The sequence below is a fragment of the Pongo pygmaeus genome, chromosome 2 (assembly GCF_028885625.2).
Source record: "Pongo pygmaeus isolate AG05252 chromosome 2, NHGRI_mPonPyg2-v2.0_pri, whole genome shotgun sequence".
Taxonomy (NCBI): Eukaryota; Metazoa; Chordata; class Mammalia; order Primates; family Hominidae; genus Pongo; species Pongo pygmaeus.
The window spans coordinates 18496379-18523029 of NC_085930.1; the positions used below are offsets into that span (position 1 = coordinate 18496379).

Genomic DNA, 26651 nt, shown 5'->3' on the forward strand with positions numbered 1-26651 from the left:
TTATGGGAATTGAAGAGGTCGGGAGATCTGCCAAACTTCCATCAGCTTCCCTGTCTTGCAGCACATACTTGAAACTGTTTTACTTTTCTGGCAAAACTCCTAATTATCTCCCTAAACACACCCCCTTTTCACACACTTTGCTCCTGTCTTACTGATTTCCAGTTCCTCTGCAACCTTCTCCTATTTTATTCCTTACCATCTTCACATTATCAAATCTAGATGCACATCAAGAATTACATGAGAGAGCTTTTAGAAAACAGACAAGTACACTCCTCTCCCAGCCATTTCATGTTACTGGTTGGGGGTTCGCTGGGCATAGCCCTTGGCGAAACCTTACTCTGAACTCAACCCAAGCTGTCCACTTCTAGATCCTGCTCCCACCCTCATGATGTTTTCAGTTCCCACCCTATATGCTTTAATAGTCCACCGGTTTACTTCTGAGCTAAAAATTGATGATGCTCTACGGTATTCAGATACACCAGTAGGCCTTAGCTGCCTTTAAATTCCCACAGCAGTATAACATTTCTCTAATGGATTTTTATTATCCTTGGGATAAAATTCAGAATCTTTATTATTAAAAAAGATTTAACTGGGAGGCCATTAGACTAGATTAGCTCTGGCACTTTAAACTCATACATATACAAACTAAAGCACAATGTAAATAGCAAACTGAAACTTCAAACTGCACCAATCAGAAACCACCAACTAACCTCTCACTAGGAACTTTCCACTCAAATCAATCAAAACTGGCGTTTTCTTGTGTGTCTTGCTTCTGTAAACACTTTATAGAAGTTCACCCTCTTGAACCCTCCCGGTGGAGTGCTAAATACCTTGCAGTGTGGTGGAACTCCAATTTACGGGCCACTGGATGTCCAGATAAACTTTTTAAAAGTTAAATATGCTTAAGTTGTTTTTTCATAAACTCTGGTGTCAGAAGTGTGACCTAAAGGCTACTGCACAATCATCACCTCTGGGAGAAATTAAGTAAACAGGAATAAGTACCCAGCTGTGCCCCTTCTGCTCACTCCTTCTTCCTATACATTTGGAGGTCATCACCACTAAGTCCTCTTGGATACACGAGTTCCACAACTTGGATCCTGTTCTCAGAGTTTATTTGAGTATTTTTTAAAAATCTGAACTAGGTTTGGAAGTCTTAATAGAAACTGCACTGCTTTCTGTAGAGAGCCTTTAGGTGCCTGACTGGGTTAGACAGAAACTGAATTGGGTTTAAACACCTCTGGTAGGAAAGGTTCCCGGAAGACAGAAACAATGAGTTTATTTAAATCCAGAGAGTCTAAGACTCCATCTTGGAACCTGTGCTTTTCTAGAGAAATGGGTGAATCTTAACAAATATAATTTAGAATTTTGGTGGCCACAATGGGAAAGTTTTAACCTAGGTAAAATTGCTCATCTATAGGGCACATACATAAAAAGAGATCCCAAACACCTCAAAACCATAGGATGCAGTTTTGACTGACATGTAGAGACCTCTAAACTCTCTGTTTCTCTCTTTTGTCCTTTGCCTACTTTGAATCTACTGATGTTTTCACTGGTTTACCTGCTCACCTCAAAGGGAAAAAAAAGAAAGAACCAGATCAGTGTTGACAAAAGGATGTCAGATCAACCAGGTCTGCTTTATAACCACTGTTATTCCTTGTTCAAAGTCTTGAGCTCAGAGGAATAATAAACGGTATTCCTGTCCTGCATAGAAAATGCTTTGTCCCTATATGTTAATTGATTCCACCCGGAACTCAGTAATCCTGTTAAACACATATTGACAGGACCAAGGAAAGCTCAAAAATGGATGCAAGAGGCATAATGGTATCATCGTGAGGACACGATCCATGGTGATGAGTCCCCATTTGGTTCACATATGTGCCAGAAAAAGCTCAAAAAACTAAAAACAATCTTCTGAAAGCCATTCCTAAGTTCTTTCCCCCACTTACACTGACTGGACAATCAACCAGACCTACAGACAGAAGAAAGATGAATCTGCTACTGATTTCAAAAACCACTTCGAGCTTTCGTTTTTCTTACGGCATTCCAGGCAACCCAGCCTACCCTTGCTGCCCTTTTTGAAGATTCTCCCCAGGTATTATTTGGAGACGTAGGAAAAAAAGTTAAAAAATTTAAAAAAGGTAAGGAAATAAGCCATAGGTTTAGCTAGGTTAGCTGAACATTTGTAAAGAACCTTAGAACAAGGTAAGAAACAAAGGGCTTCCAAATTAACAGCCTTGCAATTATAGCAACTCCAGGGCAACCAACAATTTAGACTGACCTTCAGACTTCTCCTAATAAGTGACTTTTAAATCAACAATTTATCTGCTTCCATCTGTATGTACATGCATGTCTTTGTATGAACATATGTATGTTATGTGTATGTGATGTTTTGGGATGATATTACTAAACAAATTTATGAAATTAAAAAAAGTGAGCTGGCACTGTCCTGCACCTGTAGTCCCAGCTACTCAGGAGTCTGAGGCAGAAGAATCCCTTGAACCCAGGAGTTCAAGGCAGCATTGAGCTATGATCACACCACTGTCTTCCAGCCTTGGTGACAGGGCAAGACCCTGTCTCTTTAAAAAAAAAAAAAAATGTTAGATTTTCCTGGGTTGCTGGTCAGATGGGTTTGTATTATCTCTGCTAGATGTTTAAGTCAATAAATCCAACCAAAGAGTAAAATATGCAGTAAACATGAATTGCCTGGTGCCTGTTAGCTACAGAAGTTAGAAAAAGACAGAGAGGAAAGAATAATGTTTAACTTTTCAGTTTCTTTCCTTCTGTGATAATTTTGACATTTGCCTGACCTGTAAACACAAATGAAATAAGATGATGGGGTAGGGTAGTGACTGATGACAGTTGAGCTGCTGTGGTGGATCTGGATTTGGCAAACAGGAGGTGGTCTAGGGAAAGCCTCTCTCTGCATTTGCTATTTTTCAAGTCCCTTTAGCTCAAAGTGATCAATATACCAAAGTGGAATAGCTTGAGGTGACATTTCTTGAACTCCTTCAATGGCTAGCTGTGTTTAGTGTCTCATGAAATTTTTCATGAGCAATCCAAGTACAAGTGTTAAGAACAAGTGAATTAGGTAAATATCAATGAAATAAAGGTAGCTCTGTTCATTGTTCTCAAGTTTTATTTTCCACCTGTAGAATGGACTAGATGCGGAATTCTTCTAGGTTTCTCCAATTCAATTTTCTCCCATTTTTCCAACTTGGGACTACTAAGAACAAGAACTCCTCTGTTCCTGAAATGCCATGAGCTGGAATGGGTAGCCTGGTATAATTTCAGAGGACAACCCTCATTCCTGATGTGTGCGTGACTCCAGGAGTTCACCAAAACACCCAATGCTATAACCAAAGACACTCAAACTGCAAACCAGGAAAACATTATTTGAACTCAAATCTAGAAGTCTTGACTAATTACCCTCTGGACTCAGAGACTGAATTTATAGTTTGCTCTAGTCATTGGTCTTTATTTTTCTTTTATTTCCATAGAAATACTAGTTGGTTTGATTTGTGATGACCTTGGCTGAGGCGCATACTTCAGTCTCTTGGTATTATTCTCCTGATAGTAACCACTGTAATCCCCCTGGTATAGTATATACTCTGAAGGGTCTCAAATGTATGTGTGCAGCCATCAACGGTATGCCAGATGGTCTCACTGTGATTAGAGCAACAAAAATGAGATAAGCAAAAATAAGAACCTTTCTTCAATGAGCCTGATGTCATGACTTATGAGTTTTACACTGAGATAAAGACAACCCAGCCAAGACAGTGACAGAGAGTGATGCTTATGCCCAAACTTTGGTCAATCTCTCATAAATGAGAGGCTGATCAAAAGGAGACAATTAGAAAAATTGTAATTGGGAAACTATTAAACTGGGGTGTCTCTGGCAATTTAAATTCCCACATCAATAAATCAAAGCCCAATATCAATAGTAGATTGAAACTAGAAACTACCAATCAGAAACCACCAACTAACCTTTAAATAGGGTCTTTCCACTGTAACCAAAATTGTTTTCTTTGTCTTGCTTATGTGAACACTTTATAAAAGATTCCTCTCTTGCCCTTCTCAGTGAAATTTTATGCCTTATAGGCTAGTGCTACTCCAAATCATGAATCCTCAAATGTTCAAATACACTGCTTGAAATTTAAATGTACTTACATTTTTCTTTTATCATTACCTACATAATCTGTGTCATCCAGCCCAGACTTCTTCCACCTTTCATTGCTGGCAGCTTTACCAGCCACTTGACTTTCTTCCAGGCTTTCAAAGGGACTCCAATCCCTGTCCCCTTCGGGACCTTCCTTCTACCTAGAATTCTTTTTTCAGATCTCACTCTTCACATAGCTATCTCCAGTCCTCAACATAATTGTTACTTCCCCAGGGAGTTCTCCAGGCACAAAAATCTAAATTTCATAGATTTTATAATCTGCTTATGACACCCTATATTTTTCTTTCATAATACTTAAAAATTCAATGACAGGTATAAACATATTCAGCACGATTATTTGTCTTTCTCACCAAAGTAAAAACTCACCACACTTTTACAAGTATTCAGCACATTGCAGATGCTCAGTAAATACATTCTAATGAATTAATATATACATGCGATTGTGTGCTACCATCTAACTAATTAACAATAATGGTCAAAAACTTGGAAATAGTAAAACAGCATGCAATTAAAAAGCAACTAAGTCCAGGTGTGGTGGCTCGCCTCTGTAATCCCAGTACTTTGGGAGGTCGAGGTGGGTGGATCGCTTGAGCCCAGGAGTTGGAGACCAGCCTGGGCAACATGGTGAAACCCCACCTCTATAAAAAATACAAAAAAAAAAATTAGCCAAGTGTGGTGGTGCAGGCCTATAATCCCAGCTACTCAAGCTGAAGTGGGAGGACCACCTGAGCCCAGGAAGTCAAGGCTGCAGTGAGCCAAGATTGCACCACTATACTCCAGCCTGGGCGAGAGGAGTGAGACCCTATCTCAAAAACAAATAAACAAATAAAAATAAAAGCAACTATATGTTAGTGATATATTTCATAGGTGCATTTTTTCAATTACTTTTTGAAGCATACTGAAAATATCACTTGAGATCTTTATTAACCCTCACAGGAGCTGGAAAGTTACAGAAGAGGTGCACAGGTTATTCCAGATGGCACACAATAATCTTTTATTTAAAATTACAATAGCAGGCTATTGTGAATATTACTTATATTTAGCTGGAACTTTCCAGGTAACTAAACATTTGTGTATTATACTTTTCAATTTCCATTTTTTGTCTCAAGGCAACTGAATAAAACTAGATGGCTATCAAGCAAAAAATATCTAAGCTCAGTTTTCTATTCACCTATTTTATTCAGGTGATACTTGGAAGCTTAGTGAAAGACTTTGAAGACCTTTGTTATCCCAATAATCTAAGAATTTTCTTAATAACAATTGGGAAAACATCCGAGTATTCTCCTTTTTAATGAAAAAAAAAACCACATACACCCCAAATAACATTAACGTTCAAAATCCAGCCACATATTTTTCTTTCTTTTTTTTTTAATTTTACTTTAAGTTCTGGATACATGTGCAGAACGTGCAGCTTTGTTACACAGGTATACATGTGTCATGGTGGTTTGATGCACCTATCAACCCGTCAGCCACATATTTTTTAAAATATCTTGCCAGGACGCGGTGGCTCACACCTGTAATCCCAACACTTTGGGAGGTCGAGGTGGGCAGATCACGAGGTCAAGAGATCGAGACCATCCTGGTCAACATGGTGAAACCCCATCTCTACTAAAAATACAAAAATTAGCTGGGTGTGGTGGCACATGCCTATAATCCCAGCTACTCGGGAGGCTGAGGCATGAGAATCACTTGAACCAAGGAGGCAGAGGTTGCAGTGAGCCGAGATCATGCCACTGCACTCCAGCCTGGCAACAGAGCGAGACTCCATCTCAAAAAAAAAAAAAAAAAAAATCCTCTGGAATCTGAAAAGTATAGCTTCCACATTAGTAATCAACTCACAAAAATGCAATGACTAAAAGACAGATGTGCCAAAGCCTTTGAACTTGGTCTTTTTTTAATATATATACCTTACGTTCTAGGGTACATGTGCACAACATGCAGGTTAGTTACATATGTATACATGTGCCATGTTGGTGTGCTGCACCCATTAACTTGTCATTTACATTAGGTACAGCTCCTAATGCTATCCCTCCCCACTCCCCCCACCCCACAACAGGCCCCGGGGTGTGATGTTCCCCATCCTGTGTCCAAGTGTTGTCATTGTTCAATTCCCACCTGCGAGTGAGAACATGTGGTGTTTGGTTTTCTGTCCTTGCAATAGTTTGCTCAGAATAATGGTTTCCAGCTTCATCCATTTCCCTACAAAGGACATGAACCCATCTTTTTTTATGGCTGCATAGTTTTCCATGGTGTATATGTGCCACATTTTCTTAATCCAGTCTATCCTTGATGGACATTTGGGTTGGTTCCAAGTCTTTGCTATTGTGAATAGTGCTGCAATAAACATATGTGTGCATATGTGTCTTTATAGCAGCATGATTTATAGTCCTTTGGGTATATACCAAGTAATGGGATCGCTGGGTCAAATGGCATTTCTATGAACTTGGTCGTTTTTTTACAAAATTATATGTATGTACGCATGCATAGACATATGTATGTATATGTGTGACATGTATATATTCATCTGTGTATATATATATTACACGTCAATTCCTTGATTTATAAAACATCTTCCCTGGATTATGACATGGCCTTAATTCAAGCACCTTAGGTTTCATGTTAGAAATATTAAGCAATAATACATTTGAAAAAAAGTTACAGCCTTAAAACAAATTGCCAAAATATTGTATGTCTTGTGTCTGAGTTTTGAGTTATCTGTGGATTTAAAACTATGAAATTTATACCAAATATACAATTTTTTCCTAAATGCTCAGTTCCCTATATTACCCTGTTTTTAATTTTTTTGAATTGCCCACCCAATTTCAAAGAAATAAGAGGTTGCCAACATAACAATCTCAAATGGAATGTTATACAGCATGGTGTCGTCTTATAAGTAAAAAAAAAACACTGCATGAATTAAGATAGTAATAATAAGCAGGATCTTTCATTTACTAATATATGTCATTTTTGTCTTTAATTTGTTGTCTAATCCTAGTGAATCTCATCCAACAAAATTAGGTCTTTATAAACTCTACCAAGTTTGCTAAATACTGCCTCCCTTAACAAAAGGTGGTTGGGGGACAAGTTTTTACACAAATGGATCAAGAAAGGATGACTTCATCAAAGAAAGTCTTAGCTACATTAGAGAAAAAAGCTGGGAAACACAGTGGTGGATCTTTGTAGTCATCATCCCTTCCTCGTATTCTGAGGACTTTGTCTTGTTGTAACTTGTTTAGACTGAGTGTGGTTTCACAAAGCTGTAACTCAGATATTTCAGGCCTTCCTATGATCTAATGTTTTCCCACGGAAGGAAATTTTTCTCTTTGTGTGAGATAAATACCTACACACTATGTCCTAAATCCTCTCTCAAAAGACATTGCTGGTATTGTGCAGTCATTTGTAAGGACAGTTCAACTTCTCTATTTATCTTTTCAATTTAATGCATTTCACAACTACTTAAAAAGTTACGTTTTATGACAATCACCATTTGGCCAGAGTTCACCTTATAAACATTCTTTTGGTTAATTTTACTTTTAAAACTTAAAATTAGAAGTGAAAAAGTAAGAAATCATCTAGTAGTTATATAAATTTACAGAAATAAACCTATCAGGAATGGGTGTAATAAAGTTAGCCTCTGGCTTTGATTAGTTCCTCAGGGTCCAAAAATGTGGTTTTGTTACATTTATATCACACAAGTTATAATCCAATCCAATTCATGGAAGTTTATATGTGGATATATTACACTTAAATGAGTCTTCCAAATGTATATTTTTCTCTAACTCTTTATAACCCTCACATGGAATCAAGGTATGCAGAAATCCTGTGACAGGATGACGTGTTAGAACATCAAGGCAAAAAGGAGTATGAGTCTACCATATTTTCTTTTCCAGCACCTCTATTTCTATGATAAATTCCTCATGAGATTTTGTATAGTTCTCGTCATTTATACATGACTCCCCAGAAAAGGAGTCCCCAGTGAGTTCACAGACTATTATGAGAATGAAAGCCCTTTTATCAATACAGTATGCAACTTACTGGCCCAATCACTAGACCAGTAGAATGGATTTTATATAGACATCCCTAATATCAAGACCATCCCTTATAATATTTATATGCTCTTTGTTACAAAATGATGAATACTGGATGCAGAAGGGTTTGATGTTAGTGGGAAGATGCAGTGGAAGTTGAATAAAAGAAAATCTTTAAAAAATTAACTGTAAAAGTAGTGAATAAAAATCATAGAAGAGTGAGTTCCAAATGAATAGATTTTGTATCTGGTATTTTTTTTTTTTAAAGAATGAGTGTTTCTCTACTTATTGTTGCACGATAATTCCACAATTAACATGTAGGGACTTTATTATGAGGGCTCTAATGTTATTACTGATGAATGACACGTTAACCAAGTTTTACACACACACACACACACACACACGAGATTTTGTGGAGTGCAGGCGTCTCTCAGTCACTGGCTGCAGTGACATTACGGCAGGATGCCCATCTGCTTTCAAATGTTGGCTATGAAGTAGCCCCACAGCATTGATGGGAATGTAAAATTGACAAAATAAAACCAATCAGAAGCCCTAGGAATTGGCCTCCATTACCTCTCACTGCCCATCTTAATTTGTTTTTACTTCTGTTTTACTAAGATGTTGGCTCCATTCTATTTCTATCACTCTCTTACATCAGGAGAAAAAAAAAAATGGCGATTTCTATCTGAGGACTAGGGAAAAGGAACCAACATATAATTGTGCAGCAAGCAGAGACTCTCACTTGTACAACCTTCTCTAGTCTTTATCATCAGACCTAGTATCCTTATTAACCAGGAACGTGGTAAATGCGACATACTTCATCTGAAGAGTCATTCATTGTCTGTGCTTCTCTATGCCATCCAATACTTTCTTCTGCTGGAGGGAAGACCCTTGACTTCCACAGAAAATATTACTCTTGAATTTATCTGGGGTCAGATGGCATACGTTGTATAGGTTTCTGCATACAAGTTGTCTATTAAAGATCAATTTAATTCACCCAACCTTAATTAAGCCCTAATACGTGTAATACAGTACATATAAAATGAACTAAAACACAAACATGGGCTTTGCTGTATACTGACAGATGGTAGAAATTTCTCTTGAAAGGCTTTGTGAATTTGGTCTTGGTTTTGAAGATGCTATATTCTCTCTAAAAAGGAACTATTTGAACTTTCCAATGGAAACTCCTTCTCTAGTGTTAAGTAGACAAGCATCTTCCTAAAGAATCTCTCTTTGTACTAACCCTTGTTTCTATTCTGCCACAATCTCTCTCATGTTCTGGCAATGAAGTACAAAATGAAAGAAGTATTTCAATTGCACTTAAGCCACATTCATTGAAAGAGAATCTCCCTCGTCAGTGATACAATCCTCCCTAAATGGGCACTATAATCGCGTGACCTTTAAACTGGGATATAACACTCCTAATCTAAATCACATTCTCTCCTTGTGCCAACTCCTGTACTTATCCCCAGGGCCCTTTCAGTGTTATTGCTTTGCTGGCTTCTCCCTCTAGTTAGATTTCTAGATTTCTGATTATTTCCCTGAAGAATTAGTTTACATTTATATACCAAATAAAGCATTCGTTTTTACTCCACTAATATTTTCTGCTGCCTAAATTTTTGTATATCATTATATGTGATTTCAGGGACAGTGAGGGGAGGTTCTGATGGTATTCCAATGTTGAGATTTATAATTTCTTTATCATTTCTCTTTTAAATGACTAATAAAGATGTTACATCAGACCTCACTTAAAGCTGATCTTGAGACATCACCCACCAAATCGTTACATTTTTATCTCTGATTGCCTTTGGGTATTAGCCCCTCTTAACAAGATACTTCACTTCCACAGAGCGAAAACAGATTACAGGAAGCATCACACAGAGTCTTTAACGTGTTGTTTGTTCTCATATTCAGATGAAAGTAAAGCCTTTGGAATGAGCATGAGTATATATAGAAGGGCCAGACTAAGCTGCTATATAAAAAATAAGTTTAAAATGTAAAATGAAGAATAGAATGAGAATGACTTTTTAAAAACAAAGACATGGCTTAACTTTCTGTCTAAATATTAACAGCCTGCTTAATGTTGGAATCATGCTGAAAAACAGTATGGCAAAGCATCCCCTTGGATTTTCTAGCTGCCACACTCAGGCCACCAAAACCAGAAGCTTTTCTAACTATGTGACTCAGATGGTTGACAAGTTTAATAAACCTTGAGCAATTTTATTTGAACTGTGCCATGTACATAATATAATCAAAAGATAAAAGGAGAGATGATGAGGATTATAATAGTGCCATTTTTTAATCCCATATGCTGAACCAGCCTATAGATATAAACATACTGGCATACATATATAAATAACAACTTCTTTGTAATTCACAGACTGTCCCTCATATCCAAGTGCTTATGGAAGACTAACACCTGCCACCCTTAACACTTTCTCATTAGCTGCTTCTGTAAACTCTCAAGAGTATTGCAATTAGTTCTTTTATCAAACAAACAAAAATGCTATTTGGCTGTTGTCAAATAGATCTGCCTAGATAACATTCTGAATATGATCACTAACATCACGTTCTTAGTTTGATGTCATCATAAAGACTGCCAAAATCTAAGAATGGCTAACTGATTTTTTTCAGTGTTCATTTGGGATATTATTACCGTTTCAATTTTATTTGACAGTGGCCACAATTAACAGTTTCATGAAAAACTAGCTTTTAAAAAAGACTATTGCAGGTATTGATATTTTAGCAATTTCTTTGTCAAAAGGTTTGACAATATGTAAGATCTAATTTGCAAAATAGCCAAAGTAGTATGAAGACCTTTCTTGTCTGCCTTTTCCCCCCTTCAAAACAGAAGGTATTAATCACTCGATCTCAAAGGCAGCTGACTGCTGCTATTCACTGAGTAGGGCATTCTCACTAATGTGGCCCCATGAATAACTCTCAAGGCTTTTATTATTGCTCTGAGTGGACTCTCAGCAGCACAGCCTCTCTTTAGCAACCCTCATCCCCTCAGGCTCCAAAAGGATTATAGATAATGGCTGAAAGAAAGCATCATTGGTAAAAACAAAAGTTTTTAAAGGGAAAAAAAATGGGAGCAAAGTGGACATATTGGAGACAGTCATGATTCATGGCCTGTACTGTGTTCTGCCTCTTTCTCTTACTCAATACACTCTTTAGTTTTACTGCTGGATAAGAAGGGACTAAACCAGTGCACTTCTCCTAGCAACCAACATCAGTCAGCAAAGAAGGCATGTCATCTGCTCAAAGAGAAAACGGAAGAATCTGGGGTCATACAAAGCAGACACATGTTCTTTTGCATTTGATCCCAAATTGATTATCAAAAAGGATTCAGTAAATGCTAAATAATTCTGTTTTATGTGAATGTTAACAATCCATAGAACTAAATATCAGCGTGTCCGCTTGCTATATAGTTGAGTGTCAAATGCTAATCCAACCCACTTCATTCAAATGTTCAGTTTTTCACTTTTCCAACATACTCTTTCGTCCCCTCCCCTTATAGTTCAGGGAGATTGCCCCTCCCAGGTATATCCTTGCACCTCCTAGACCATTTCAAATGCAAAGATTAGGCATAACCTCCTATAGAGATCCATGTTTGGAAAGCTTAGAATTGAATCCTGATACAGACAGACAATACAAGCAATTGCCTGGTCATTTTATTTGCATGTCATGTGTAGCCACTGCTTCAAAAGTTAAAAACTGCTTTCTGAAAAGAAATGTTGAATAAACTTGGAATTTAAATTTACCAAGATGAGACACATTTACTGAGAGCCTCAAAAATCTGGAGAGTTTCATAAGATCCAAGTGATGAACATCACAGGTGCTACAGTTTAACAGCAAAGTGTAATAAGAATTCACAGCCTGGAAAGGGTTCTTAAAATACAAGTTGGCTGTTGGATTGTGAGTAGAGGGCAGGCATCAAACAACTCAGTTTATTCATATCTTATTGCCATGTATATAGGGAGGTGGGAGGCAAGGGGTAAGAGCTATATTTGCCCAAAATCTGTACCCACATGTTGTACATATTTTCTGATTCTTTTTTCTTTCACTTTTGTATTAAAAGTTGACATTATTCAGGCTTTCAAATCAGAAAGGTGGGACTGAAACACTTAAAAACATACTTAGCTATGAAATTTATTTACATGTTTCATGATAGCCAGTGAGGAATAACCCAGTTAAATCTGGTTTTGGGCAGAAAAAGAGGCCTCAAACCTCAACTGAACGACAACTTGATTTGTGAGTGCAGGGCTCATGTGCCAATCTGATGAATATATATATATATATATATATTTTTTTTTTTTTTTTGAGACAAGGTCTCCCTCTGTCACCCTGGCTGGAATGCAGTGGTGTACTCACAGCTCACTGCAGCCTTGACCTCGCAGACACAAGCAATCCTTCTACTTCAGCCTCCCAAGTAGCTGGGACTACAGGTGAGCACCACCGTGCCCAACTAATGTTTTTTTTTTTTTTTTTTTTTTTTGCAAAGATAGGGTTTCACCATGTTGCCCAGGCTGATCTCAAACTCATGGGCTCAAGAGATCCTCCCAGTCTCCCAAAGTACTGAGATTACAGGCACGAGCCACGCTGTGTGGCCTGAAACATTTTTTCATTATTATTGTTTAACTCTTGAAATTATGCGAAAACAACTACAATGCAAAAAAAAAAAATGTTTTGAGACCACCACACTAAATGTTCTAACTCTTCATAGCCAATTTTGCATGGGGGAAAAAAACACACACACACACACACACAAAAGCAAACAGTGAGAATGTTGTACCTAGCATTTTCTTTTCTTTGCTTTTCTTTTTTTAAATGAAAGTAACTTTATTAGAGTAGTAAAGAAACAGAAATGGCATTTTCTTTTTAAAAGGTTACATTTCTCCTACTCAGTTTCTACTCTAACCCATGACAGAGATGGGGTAAGGAGCACTAAAACAATTGGCGTTTGAGTAATAGCTTGTTGTTGCTGGCATTCAAAGGTACTTAGAATACACGAGCTGTTATATACTTAAGAAGAGGAAGGTGAAATGCCGTCTCTGATTTAATGGAACAATAATAAGCTTGGTTTTCAATAACTGTTGGCAAAGCATTAAAATTTACTTTATAATAGAGATATAAAATACAAGAGTGCCTGTTGCTAGATTCATTCTAAATTTCCCTTAATTTACTCTAACCCTGAAATCTATATTCTATAATAATTGGATATATCTAAATAAGTTGAATCATATTCTAGCATTTGCTGGTATTTGGAAATATATGTATTATAAAACTTCAAAGTATGACTCTAACCTTGATTTATAAAAACTTATAAACTTACCTTTATCATGAATAACTCTTAACTCAAGTTTTTTGGAAAGTCAAAAGTTCTCCCTTTTTGAATCACACTTATGAACATTTTAATTGGTTATAAGTGCTGCAGAGGTTTGGGCCAAATCCCTTAAATTCCAGTCTGGTTTCAACTGGGTGTTCCTTGCTTAAACTTGAAAAGCCTTTCAATGGGATAGTTGAGTTATATTCCATGTTCTCCAGCTCATTTCCAAAAAGCTTGGAACCAAAGTCTAGGGAAAGAGATCCCACATCAATCCTTACAACAGAAATTAAAAGGTGGCTGTTAACCCCCTCTCCTGAGCTAAAACTTCCATGTTGCATATGGTTCTAGTTACAGCGGCCATAAACTAAGCACATTGACCTAAGACTATTGTCTCCTTAGTATTAAATTTTTAAAATTCCATTTGTTGATAAGGAAAGCCTAAGTGCCACTGGTCATTAATGAATGAGAGTGGATGTGAATCATAAGACTAGTTAATTTTGGCTGTCATGTGTATCCATAGCCATATCATTGAACCCACACCAAAACACAGATATGCTACATGCATATTAGACAATAGACTGTTACTGTTTTTAAAGATGAATGTTTATGGTTTTGGATAATTCTTTTCAAGCCTAAGTTTGTGTGAGTGTGTGTGTGGAGATGGGGCCTCTGTCACCCAGGCTAAAGTGCAGTGGTGTGATCATGGCTCGCTGCAGCCTCAACCTCCTGGGCTCAAGGAATCCTCTCATCTCAGCCTCCCAAGTATCTGAGAGCACAAGTGGACACCACCATGCCCAGCTAACTTTTTTTCTTTTTTGTAGAGACAGGGTTTCACTATGTTGCCCAGGCTGGTCTCAAACACCCAGGCTCAAGCCGTCCTTCAGCCTCAGCCCCCCAAATTGTTGGGATTGCAGGTGTGAGCCGCTGTGCCGAGCCCAGGCTAAATTTTCTTCTTTAAAAGTTCCCAGATATAACAATAAATGTTGGAACATTAAACAGAAGTACTTGGGATAATAGAACCTAAGGTTGATGAAAACCTTGGAAATTACACAGTCAAATGAAATCATTTTTGGTAAGGTTCTAGGGCTACACAATTAACAATCTACTAGGGAAGCTACACAGTGCAGTCCAGAGATCTGGTCACCAAAGGTATGTCACTTCCACAATAGTAATGATATTGTTTTATTCAGGCTATCCTTTCTGATATACATAACTACTCATTGTGCAAATGTAACTAATGGATAATTATAAAAAGTTATTAGATTCAATGTCTTATACTAAATGAAGGGAAGCTAAGGGGGCTATCTAGAAAAAGAATTAGTGAGTGGATACCAAATGTTAATTTTTACTTAGGTCTTCGGTTCTCAAAGTGTTTATTTAGTTTGTCTTACACAAGATTTATCTCCACGGTACATTATATCAAAGCACCAGGTAAAAATTACCCAGGATGAAATGTAAATCAGCCAACATGAGCCAAAATGCAGGCTTAGACAAGCATGGTCTACTTGCTAACAAATTGCCATTTGTGTGATTCTTCTCTTGTTTACTGTCATCATTCGTAGCAACTTTCACTTGGGAATCACATGTGTTTTGTAATCAGCTTATGATGCAATGGAAACACACATGTCATAGCACAATTGTCACAGTTGCATAGGTGAGGCTGCCGATAAGTTCCCTTAAGAGGCAACAAAAATTCTTAATCAGTCACCTGAAGACTCACCGCTGAAAAATCTTATTAAAATTGTCCTAACATGCACCCCAATTGTAGTCCATAATTAGTCTGATAGCAACGTCCTCTTCTAGTTATTTTCCTTGTTCATACTAGGCAGGGAATAATAATCTAATAAAAATGCTACTAATTATAACAATAAGTTATGCTTGAGTGGCATTTATAAAGTACACTGTTCATGGCATCATATATATCTTTTTTTTTTTTTTTTTTTGAGACGGAGTCCCACTCTGTCGCCCAGGCTGGAGTGCAGTGGCTCAATCTCGGCTCACTGCCAGTTCCGCCTCCCAGGTTCATGCCATTCTCCTGCCTCAGTCTCCCAAGTAGCTGGGACTACAGGTGCCTGCCACCACACCTGGCTAATTTTTTTTTGTATTTTTAGTAGAGACGGGGTTTCACCGTGTTAGCCAGGATAGTCTCGACCTCCTGACCTTGTGATCCACCTGCCTCAGCCTCGCAAAGTGCTGGGATTACAGGTGTGAGCCACCACGCCCAGCCCATATATATCTTTATATACATCTTTATTATATATATATATATTTATTTATTTATTTATATCGTTATATATATTTTTTTGAGACGGAGTTTTGCCCGTTGCCTAGGCTGGAGTGTAATGGCACAATTTTGGCTCACTGCAACCTCCACCTCCTGGGTTCCAATGATTCTCCTTCCTCAGCCTCCTGAGTAGCTGGGATTACAGGCACCTGCCACCATGCTCAGCCAATTTTTGTATTTTTTTTAGTAGAGAGGGGGTTTCACCATGATGGCCAGGCTGGTCTTGAACTCCTGACCTCAGGTGATCCACACGCCTCGGCCTCCCAAAGTGCTGGGATTACAGGCGTGAGCCACCATGACCGGCCTATATATCATTATATTTTTAAAACTATTTTATTTGTCATTATAGCTGTATGAGATATACATTATTGCCATGCCTATTTTACAGGTAAGGACACTGAGGCATAAAAAGGTTAAATTACTTGTTCATACTCATTCAGTAGTGTTTGCTCAGTAGTCTTTCAATAAGCATCTTATCCTTCTTCCCTACAGGCAAACTATGTTGTAATCAATCTAGACTTCTTGCCATTTCCTTAGCACCCCTTTGTCATCTTCATGCCATTTTTCTGGTTACTTCTTTTCCTGGAATTCAATTTCCAATCCTTTTGCCCACCAAAATCCCACTGTTCCTCTAAGGTCCATGTTAAGAGACCCATTTGGTGTTGACCCTTCCCAGATTGTACCAGCTGGAAATCACCTATTCCTTCTCTGAGTTCCCAAGACTATACTGTGTACACCTTCAAACTTCTTATTTATCAGACACTACTTTTTTTGTTCTAGTGACTTGAACATTTGGTACCTTCCCTACTAAGTCATGATTTCCTTGAATGTGGGAACATTTTCACAGGTCAGTATGTTCTTCACAGAGCCAAGCAAGTTATGTTGCCAATATGCATGTGTTGAATCAAATGAATAACCTAAACATATTCAAGCTAATTTTCTCATGGACTCTTCAGAAAATAGCTGGTCATTTTCAGTAACAAGAGCCTGGAATTCTTGTTAAGGAGTTCCAGGGCTAAGAATCCAGAAACAGTCTCTCATAGGCAGAAGCATGGTACAGAGATGAAGCATCCCTGGAGTCTGGTTTCTGCTCTACCACTAAGTAGCAATGGGATCTGTGACAAGGCACATAAAATCTCTAAGCTTCAGTTCTCCATGTGCCCAACCAATAAGAGAGTTGTGCAATACAGCTGCAAATATTTATAATGGCTCTGAGATGCTATCATTCTATGATTTATATTTACTATTGCTGAGATCTCTGCTAAAAGTGACAAGTTCAACTGAGGTACTATCTTTGTAAAGTTTTACAAGGCAACTGAGGAAGACTTAGAAGACAACAATCACCGAAGGGATTAGAAATCAGGACTATTGGGGATTTGAGACAGATTAGTATAATATAAAATTGTTTCATTTCAAACCATCATATCCAACTCATAAGACCCTTCAACTCTTTCTTTCCATGATCAATTAAAAGAAAATATTTACCTCATATATTGCTAATGGGAATGTAAAGTAGCACAGCTGCTTTGGAAAATATCTTGCAGTTCCTCAAAATGTGAAACACAGACTAAACATACGACCTAGCATTTCCACCCCGGGTTAAATGAAGACATATGTTCACACAAAAGTTAGTACGTGGATGTTCAAAGCAGCAATATCTATAATAGCCAAAAGTGGAAATAACTTAAATGTTCATCAACTAGTAAACCAAAGGACAGATGATATGGAATATTATTTGGCAATAAAAAGGAATGATGTACTGTTACATGCCATGACATGGATGACCCTTGAAAACGTCATGCTAAAGAAAAGAAGCTAGTCACAAAATGACATCATATATTGTATGATTGCATTTATATAAAATGTCCAGAAAAGACAAATCCATACAGGCAGAAGTAGCATGGTGGTTTCTTGTGGTTGTTGGAGGGATGGTAGAACAAGGTACATAGTTTCTTTCTTGGGTAATTAAAAACATTTTAAAGTTAGATTGTTGTGATGGTTGCACAATTCTGAGAACAAGTTGAATACAAGTTGTGAGAACAAGTGAAAAATGGTTCCTCACTGGGGGTCATGACAAGCCTATGAATGGTGGAAGCCATTTACTGCGATGGGAATGGCTAGAAAGAGGAGAAGATTCTGTCTTAGGCTTGAGTTTTGTATATTCTCATTGGACATGAAGAAAAGATGTCAAGTAGTCAGGTGAGTATGTCAAGCACTGATGCAAGCACTGGAGATACAACAGTATATAAAACAGGCAAGTTATGTGCTTATGGATCTTATATCCCTCCATGCAATGATTAGGGCAATTTTAGAATCATCAATCCAAACATGTATTTAAACCTCATGTGATTAGGTGGAAGATCCTAAGGACTGGCCGCAAATGGAGGACAAAACACTAAGGATTGAGGCCTCCATTACTCCAACACTGTGTTGAGTCAAGTATTTTGGGTAAGCATGCTACCCTAGATGCTATATGCGTCTATCATTGTATAACACGCTGCTAAAATAGTAGAGTTGATAGGTATTTATTTTTTAAAAAGAGTTTATAATCATTCCTTCATTCTTTATATAATATTTTTTTTTAAAAGAAGAAGAAAAGCCTACAGCTGGCTCAGGAAGTTCTTTTGGATACTTTCCCTCCACCCCACCTCCCTCTCCCAAAATTGGGTGTTTCAAGCCCCTCACAAAGACCTTGAACCCTCAAGTAGTGGCTCAGCTAATAAAGGCACACTTGGAAAAAAAAAGAAGACGAAGAAGGAGAAAAGCAATATCTATGCCAATGTATTGATTTAGGTTGATAGATCTATATATACCTGGAGACCCTGTAAGAAACACAGCAATACTTTTCTTTAGAAATAAATCTGTAAAATGGCACTCTATAAATCTCCACTGTTTGCTTGAACTCAGATCTGACAACTTTTACTTGTCTAAACTGGAAAATGATAGGATCCATGCAAAACATTTTGCATAAAGCTATATATAGTATCGTGGGGGAAAAGTGAGAAAGTCAAAACCCCAATTGGATATACCTAAAGGTAAAATATTATTCACATTTTTCCTTTAAACGCAGATTTTCTAAATTATCATTCAGGAAACACCCTCATCTATCTTCTTCACTCTTCAAGTGTTTCTCTAATTCCTTTCATTAGATCCAAAAAAGAAAAAAAGAGGAGAATAAGAAGAAAAGGAAAGAGACGATGAATGAGAAGAAGAAAGAGAAGGAGAGGAGAAGGAGGAGAAAAAGGAGGAAAAGGAGAAATAGTAAATAAGATGATAATCTTTTTTTCTAATAATCTTCGAAAACCAAATTGCACATGGGAAGTAAATGTACCTCCTGTAGACTGCCGGAACTATTTCAGCAGATATTACCAGGCACACACACATCCCACATACATCAGCTCCCTTCATTGCTATGTATGTATCCCAACTTATACAATGTGCTCATATATCTATATTTTTATTGTCAAACATGCTATTTTATACAAGCTGCTCAGGGATGAGATGGCCAGAACTGCTCTTTTTATATAATCGTTACTTTTTTTTTTTTTACAATAGTTTTGTTTAATGTTCTAAGAAATCCTTTTTTTTAATGGTCCACGTGTTGCATAGCATCAAAGATTATTCAAACAAAGCCAATTCAAATGTGGTATTACTGCATAGCTTCAAAAACACATTTCAGGTTACTTATATACAATTTAAGTTCTGAAATAGACTACATATGGCTATGATAATAAGCCCATTAGTGAAACAGAGCACTTTAGCAACATGTATAAACCTCTATGAGATTATACGTCTGTGCTATGCACATACATTATCTTTATTATATTTATCTCCCCTAATATCATGTGTGCCACTTTCATTTAAGAATAGTTAAAGGGTAAAGATGAGAAAAACATCTCATTTTAAAACACCTTTTCACAAGTATTATAAAATTATCAGACTCATGTAATATATGGCATATAGATGTCATGTAAAAGTGTTGCCACAGTTCATATTAATTCCTCATAAATGACTGCAAAACCCTATTCTTATTCAAAAATAAACAAAAGCTAGAAAACAAAGGCTAACCTTAACATACATTCTCCTATATGATCATACAGAAAAGTCTAGATATGATTAATCTGCATCAATAAGAAAACCATTATTTACATCCCAAATAGAAAAGTTTATCTACAGTTCTCAACTAACTTAATATTTGCTCTCTATGGATTGCTACAGGGACACAATACTGAAAAATTATAAATAATATTAGCACATAGCTTCTATGAGGTGGCAAAACTCTAACATTTTTCATGTACTATAAAAATGCACATATAAATAACCCACCAAGCAAATATCAATGCAAATCTATGTATCATTTGTCACTGAATAAAATTAATATCTGTGTCTAGCACAAGGATGTTCAGTATATCTTTGAAATGGTACAAGCTTCTGTACATTTGAAATTCATGTGGAGTATAAGCACACACCTCTAAGAAGAATAAGTAAATAGAATTCATAGAATCCTGGAAGTGTAACAAAGCTTAGAGATCCTACAAACCAACCTCTTCACTGTATATGTGAAAGCTGAGTCTCAAAGTGTTGAAACAGCCTAGAGGGCAGTGTTGTCCACATCCCAAATTTTCAAGCATCCCCGTGGAGAAACTGTCATTCTGAAGTATCCAAAGGCAATCCAATGTCAAACGTATGATTTACATATTAATTTAGTAAGAGTGTCCAGGGTTTCCTTTGCTTTTGACACAGCAGATGCTAAATACAAAACTAGTTTCACACACAAAAAAATTTAACATTGCCTTTTCAGTCTCAGCTCCTCAATTTTGGCATTTTTCACTACATTACTATGAATTCTGCTGCATAATTGTGGCCCAGACACAAACTGCCCCGCCATCCTATAATGTTAAATCAGAACAAAGGTTCTAGGTTGTCTTTGGGGGCAGGAGAAGGGTGGCGTGGGAGAGAAGGAAGGAAAGAAGAGAGAGGAATAAAAGGGAGAGAAAGAAGGGAGGGAGGAATGAAAGGAGGGAGGGAGGGAAGGCAGACAGAAATGGTGTCTTGCTACTGCTGTTCCAGCAAGCTGGTTAATTGCATTTGTTTCATATATCTCCAAACACCCTGGTATATTAATTACATTCTGTAACACCAAGCTCTTCTGATTTCCTCTGTCACTTCCACTGAGCAATTTAATTGTATTCCTCCTAGCAACACACTGATTTAAAAACACATATATAAAAAAACCCTTGGTGATAATTTTGTAGTCTAATGTATAGTTTATACATGCATTTCTGTTGAGATATGTAAATTCATGATTTATGAGGACATATTCTTTACAAAGTTATACCACAGTCTTCTTATCATGAAAATCAAACACACCTGGGACAAATAGGTAAACCTATTTTGTTATGGTAACGTACATGTATTTTAATGTACTGAAAAATAAATGCATGAAAAATAATTATAGATGTTGCCATAGTATAATTCACAATAATTAAATCTTAAACATCTACTGCTTAGACTGGGAAAAGAGAGAAGCAGTGCACACACACGCATCCCTCCCTTACCATCGCTGGGGGGCAAAGGTACTCATGTAGTCCATGATTGAAAACAGCCACTTGACAGTAGGTAAACTCTTCTGTATTGCCTCATGTTTATAGAAAGCCTTCCTTTTTGAGTCCAATACATTGGGCTCTATGCAGCAGTAGCTGCCAGGAACAAAGTTAGCTACCACAGATGGGCAAAAACAGGCAGTGTCCCAAATAATGAATTCATCCACAATGCAAATGCTGGAGGAAAGTTTATGTGGCAGCAAGCTATTGTGATGGTTCGAACAGTTGGACTAATACACTTTAGGTTCTTTACAAGTACAGTAAGTAATTAAAAACCTAAAGTACTGCAATCCAGTTAGGGAAAAAAAAATACCTAGTACTCCCCTTATACCAATTCTTTCCATCGATATAAAAATGAAAGCCTCTAGAAGGTTAATAGCAAATATTCTTTTAACTTTTTTCTTTTGAATACAAACCAAAAAGCATGTTAATGATTATTTCCACTCTTCATTCAAAAAAGCCACAAAAAAGGATTTTGCAATCGCCGCACAGGAAATTGACATCGTGTGAAAATATCCCAGTAAACCAAATTGGAACAAAAGACAAGAGAATCAGAGGCAGAATGCTGTGGGCTTGACAGACTGACTCAACCTAGAGGGAGACACCTACAGCACCTGTTTAAGGTCCCCATTGTGTTTGCCCACTGGGGACTGAGCTAAGTGTTCCACTCCTGTGGCCAGCCGATAGCTGATGCTTCCCCCTTCGTGGAGCCTCGCCCAGTCTCACTTTTGACAGTTTTCTCCCTAGGATCTAAATTCTTCATTCTGATTTAACGCTAGGAGAGCATTCACTGGCACGCAGGTGATACACATTGATCTCAGTCTCAAATTCCTAACCCATTGAACCTTCCTTAGAGTGTCTATTACTGTATCTCTTCACTTGAACGTCTCAGCCAAAGTTCAGACACAAGAGCAAACATCAAACAGAGAGCAGGCACAATAGTATCAGGCTCTTTCAGGAGATTGACTGTACTATTTCTTTTTCTAACAAAACGGGGAGCCCAATCATTTATTATCCAACTCCTTAATCAGTGAAGTAAATTACAACAACAATAACAACAATAGGTGACTACCAACACGTTCCACTTCCAGCAGTTTAGAAACAAAAGACTTAAATAAAACCTCTGCCCCCAAGGAGCCCGTGCCCGGCCAAAACGGACTAACAGACATAATGTCATTTCATTTATAACCCACATCAAATTCAAAAAGAAATGGTTTTGGGGGATTGGAGGGGATGGGGGGCGCCAAAAAAGATGAAAGCATTTTTAACTTACCATCAACCCGAACATATAAAAATCCACAGAGCAGTAGTTGTGTAAACATCAGCAGACTCATTTTGACATATTCAAAAGGATCCAGATTGTTTCAGAAACCAATCCCAGAGAGCAAAAGTACAAAAATGAGTATCAAAAAAAGAGGTAGGTCCAAAGTTTAGACTTTCCTAGCTACTAATTAAAGTCAAGAAGAGCAAATCGCAAGATCAGAAGGGGTTGGTGCAGAGGTCTTGAACGGGGCACATGGAGATCCATCCACATTAGCAGAGGGTACTTCAAAGGCTGCTGTATTTCCAGCACTCTGGCTTCCTACATTCCCGCAAATTCAGCCCAGCCAGAGGGATTATTCGAGTGTGTCTAACCCCCTCTCCTCAGGCTCCACTGCAATCCAAAGCCAAGTTCTGTCTTCAGAAGTCAAGATGATGAAGGGGGAGGAAAAGACCTAATTCCTAGAAAGTGTTCCGCAAACTTGCCACCGGCCTCTGCCTACTGCTGTTCTTTCCCCCGGTTTCCTTCTCCGTGGCAGCTCCACGTCCGGAGCTATTTTTTAATATGCATCTATTTTGACTTAACTTCCATAAGAAGGATGTGTCAGAGCCACACTTTGCAGGCGGGCAGACTTGGCGGGCCTCGCCTTGGCAGCCTCGTCGCCTCGCTCCACCTCTCCGGCTTGCAAAAGAGAGGAGAAGCGAAATCAGGACGAGCCGGGTGGAGCATCCGAACTCCTTCCTACGTGGTGGGGCCGCGGGGAGGGAGGCGGGGAGGAGGCGGAGGCGGAGGCGGAGGCGGAGGCTGAGCGTCCCCCGCGGGGCCGCCCCCGAGGACCGTGCACCCGGCGGCTGCGGGCGCGAGCGGAGGAAGGGGGCGCCTGGCCAGCCCCTCGCCCGGGTCCGGCCTCCTCTGGCGGCTGCCGCGGGTGGAAGGACTCGGAGGAGGGGGGCGGGCGGGGCGGGGAGGGACGAGGGCGGCCTGGGGTCGGCCGTGCGCCCGCCGGGGAGAGGGGAGGCGTCCTGGGGGGCCGAGGGTCCCGGGGGACGGAGGGGAAGCGATTCGGAGAGTCACGCCGGCTGCCGAGGGCCGCCCCGTGCCCTTCTCCGCGCCCCGGGAGGGCCTCCCGCTCCTCCTCGCCGCGTCCCGTTCAACGGGCAGGTGATTTCCTCGGGGAGGGATTTCAGGGAAGCCCCTTCCTAATTATTCATCCCTCCGTCTGCCGGAGCCGCACGCGCTTTCCGGAAAGGATCCCCCTCCAGGACGCGGGGCGCAGCCTCGCCACGCGTGAAAATCACACACGCGCTCACTCTGCACCTTTCAGCCACATGGGAAGCCCGGAGGGAGGAAGGAAAGGAAAAAGGGCACAGAAGCGCCTTTTGCACTGGAAAGGTTGTGTGTAGATGCTTCCTAGGGGGAAGGTTGTGTAGATGCTTCCTAGGGGGAAGGTTGTGTAGATGCTTCCTAGGGGGAAGGTTGTGTAGATGCTTCCTAGGGGGAAGGTTGTGTGTAGATGCGTCCTAGGGGGAAGGTTGTGTAGATGCTTCCTAGAGGGAAGGTTGTGTAGATGCTTCCTAGGGGGAAGGTTGTGTGCAGATGCTTCCTAGGGGGGAGGTTGTGTGCAGATGCTTCCTAGGGGGAAGGTTGTGTGTAGATGCTTCCTAGGGGGAAGGTTGTGTGTAGATGCTTCCTAGGGGGAAGGTTGTGTAGATGCTTCCTAGGGGGAAGGTTGTGTAGATGCTTCCTAGGGGGAAGGTTGTGTGTAGATGCTTCCTAGGGGGTTGTGTGCAGGTGCTTCCTAGGGGGAAGGTTGTGTGTAGATGCATCCTAGGGGGAAGGCTGTGTAGATGCTTCCTAGGGGGAAGGTTGTGTGTAGATGCTTCCTAGGGGGAAGGTTGTGTGTAGATGCTTCCTAGGGGGAAGGTTGTGTAGATGCTTCCTAGGGGGAAGGTTGTGTAGATGCTTCCTAGGGGGAAGGTTGTGTAGATGCTTCCTAGGGGGAAGGTTGTGTAGATGCTTCCTAGGGGGAAGGTTGTGTGTAGATGCTTTCTAGGGGGAAGGTTGTGTAGATGCTTCCTAGGGGGAAGGTTGTGTAGATGCTTCCTAGGGGGAAGGTTGTGTGTAGATGCCTCCTAGGGGGAAGGTTGTGTGTAGATGCTTCCTAGGGGGAAGGTTGTGTGCAGATGCTTCCTAGGGGGAAGGCTGTGTGTAGGTGCTTCCTAGGGGGGAAGGTTGTGTGTAGATGCCTCCTAGGGGGAAGGTTGTGTGTAGATGCCTCCTAGGGGGGAGGTTGTGTGTAGATGCTTCCTAGGGGGAAGGTTGTGTAGATGCTTCCTAGGGGGGAAGGTTGTGTGTAGATGCTTCCTAGGGGGAAGGTTGTGTGTAGATGCTTCCTAGGGGGAAGGTTGTGTGCAGATGCCTCCTAGGGGGGAGGTTGTGTGTAGATGCTTCCTAGGGGGAAGGTTGTGTAGATGCTTCCTAGGGGGGAAGGTTGTGTGTAGATGCTTCCTAGGTGATTCAAAAGCACGAGGGGGAGAAGAGGAGGGCGCAGGGTTCTGGAACCTCCAGCGGCTCCTGTTAGCCGAGACCTGCGGCCCCCGCGCACCCCCGAGGAAGGGGGGAGAGGAAGGGGAGGCAGCCCCTCTTATGTCACTCAGTTGCCTTTTGACCCCTCAACCAGGAGTTTGAGGCGCGATCGCGCAAGGCGAGGGAGTTCCGCAGAAGATGCCAAGGACGGGGGAGCGGGGAGCACAGAGCTTGGGGGCGGGGGATCCCCGAAGTCTTTACCCTCCGGAGACCAGCACCTCCAGAAGGAAATTCGGGAAACGCGGGCTCTGGGTGTGGAAAGCCGAAAGCCCCGCTGAGCTCACGGAAGCTCAAAAAGAAGCCCAATTTCAGCCCAAAGACGACACAACCCTGAAAATGAAGGCCGAGACCACCGAGGGGTGCCGTTCGGGACCGGGGATGGCGAAGGGAGGTCGCGCTAGATCAAAGGGGCGCCGGTGCCGGCGGTGCCCGCCCGGGTGCGGCAGGTGCGGCGGAGCCCACGTGTGATCACAGGCTCGCTGGTGCCGTTTGATGCTGGTTCAGGTGATGAGAACGCGCGCAGGTCTCTGAGCCGAGCTCAATGCCGGATGGCGAGTCTTTAGCTCCCCCTACTGGAAAATATGAGGAAAGGTTCTCTCTACACGGGGCCGTTAGAGGAAGAGCCTTTGTTTGGTGGATACATTTGGGTGCTGCTGCTTAACTTAGGGCTCCCTTGCATGTTAGGGGCGCTGTGTGTTCTTTTAAAAAAAGGTCAGCGACGTTCAAGCAATTGGAAGAGACATTATGACACCTCAGCATGCTTGAAAATTAGTCTTGCGAAAGAATAAAACAACCACTCTTCTTGTAAAGCGTTAAGAGTAATTTCAGCTCACTCTTTAATCTACAGTATTTACTTGTGAAGAAACAAAGTGCATTCGGTTGTTAAAGTTGAATCACTTGAATTCTCACCGTAATAATTCTGAATGTGCTGTTGTTTTAGCACCCCGTGAAAAAAGGCTTCACCGTTAAGGAGAAACTAGTTCACTCTCCACCACCCCAAAGGTCCAATACGTCTAAATTGGATAATACTGTGGTTTAGAAAAATCCAAAAGTGCACTATTAACATCTCTTTTATCTCTGGAACAGGAAAGTAATTAAAATTCTCGAAAACTTTCATTTTAAACACTTGGGCTTGGTTTACCCAGTTTAGGATTACGATGTCTAACTCATGTCTCCAAATAATATACACCACCAGCTTATCTCGGGCAAATTTCCTTACGCGGGTGAAATTTTTAAGATATTCGGAAGATAGAGTCTTCCTAATACAATAATGCAGGAATTAACACATCATATAGACTTATAAGACCCTTAATTTTAAGATGGTTCACAGAAAGGAAGACATTGGAGGATTTCAACTAGAAGTGTTTTCTCATGACTATTTAT

General features: G+C 39.9%; 1 protein-coding gene across 21 annotated transcripts in view; it reads right to left on the reverse strand.

The window, feature by feature from the left end:
• ROBO2 (roundabout guidance receptor 2) overlaps positions 1 to 23515 on the reverse strand; it is a 608922-nt gene extending 585407 nt beyond the window's left edge. For all 21 annotated transcript variants that reach the window (XM_054482584.2, XM_054482581.2, XM_054482583.2 and 18 more), the window contains exon 1: positions 22695 to 23515. In XM_054482584.2, the coding sequence (XP_054338559.1) occupies positions 22695 to 22755 (61 nt within the window). In that variant the 5' untranslated portion in view covers positions 22756 to 23515. The remainder of the gene's footprint in view (positions 1 to 22694) is intronic.
• Between the last annotated feature and the right edge of the window lie 3136 nt (positions 23516 to 26651).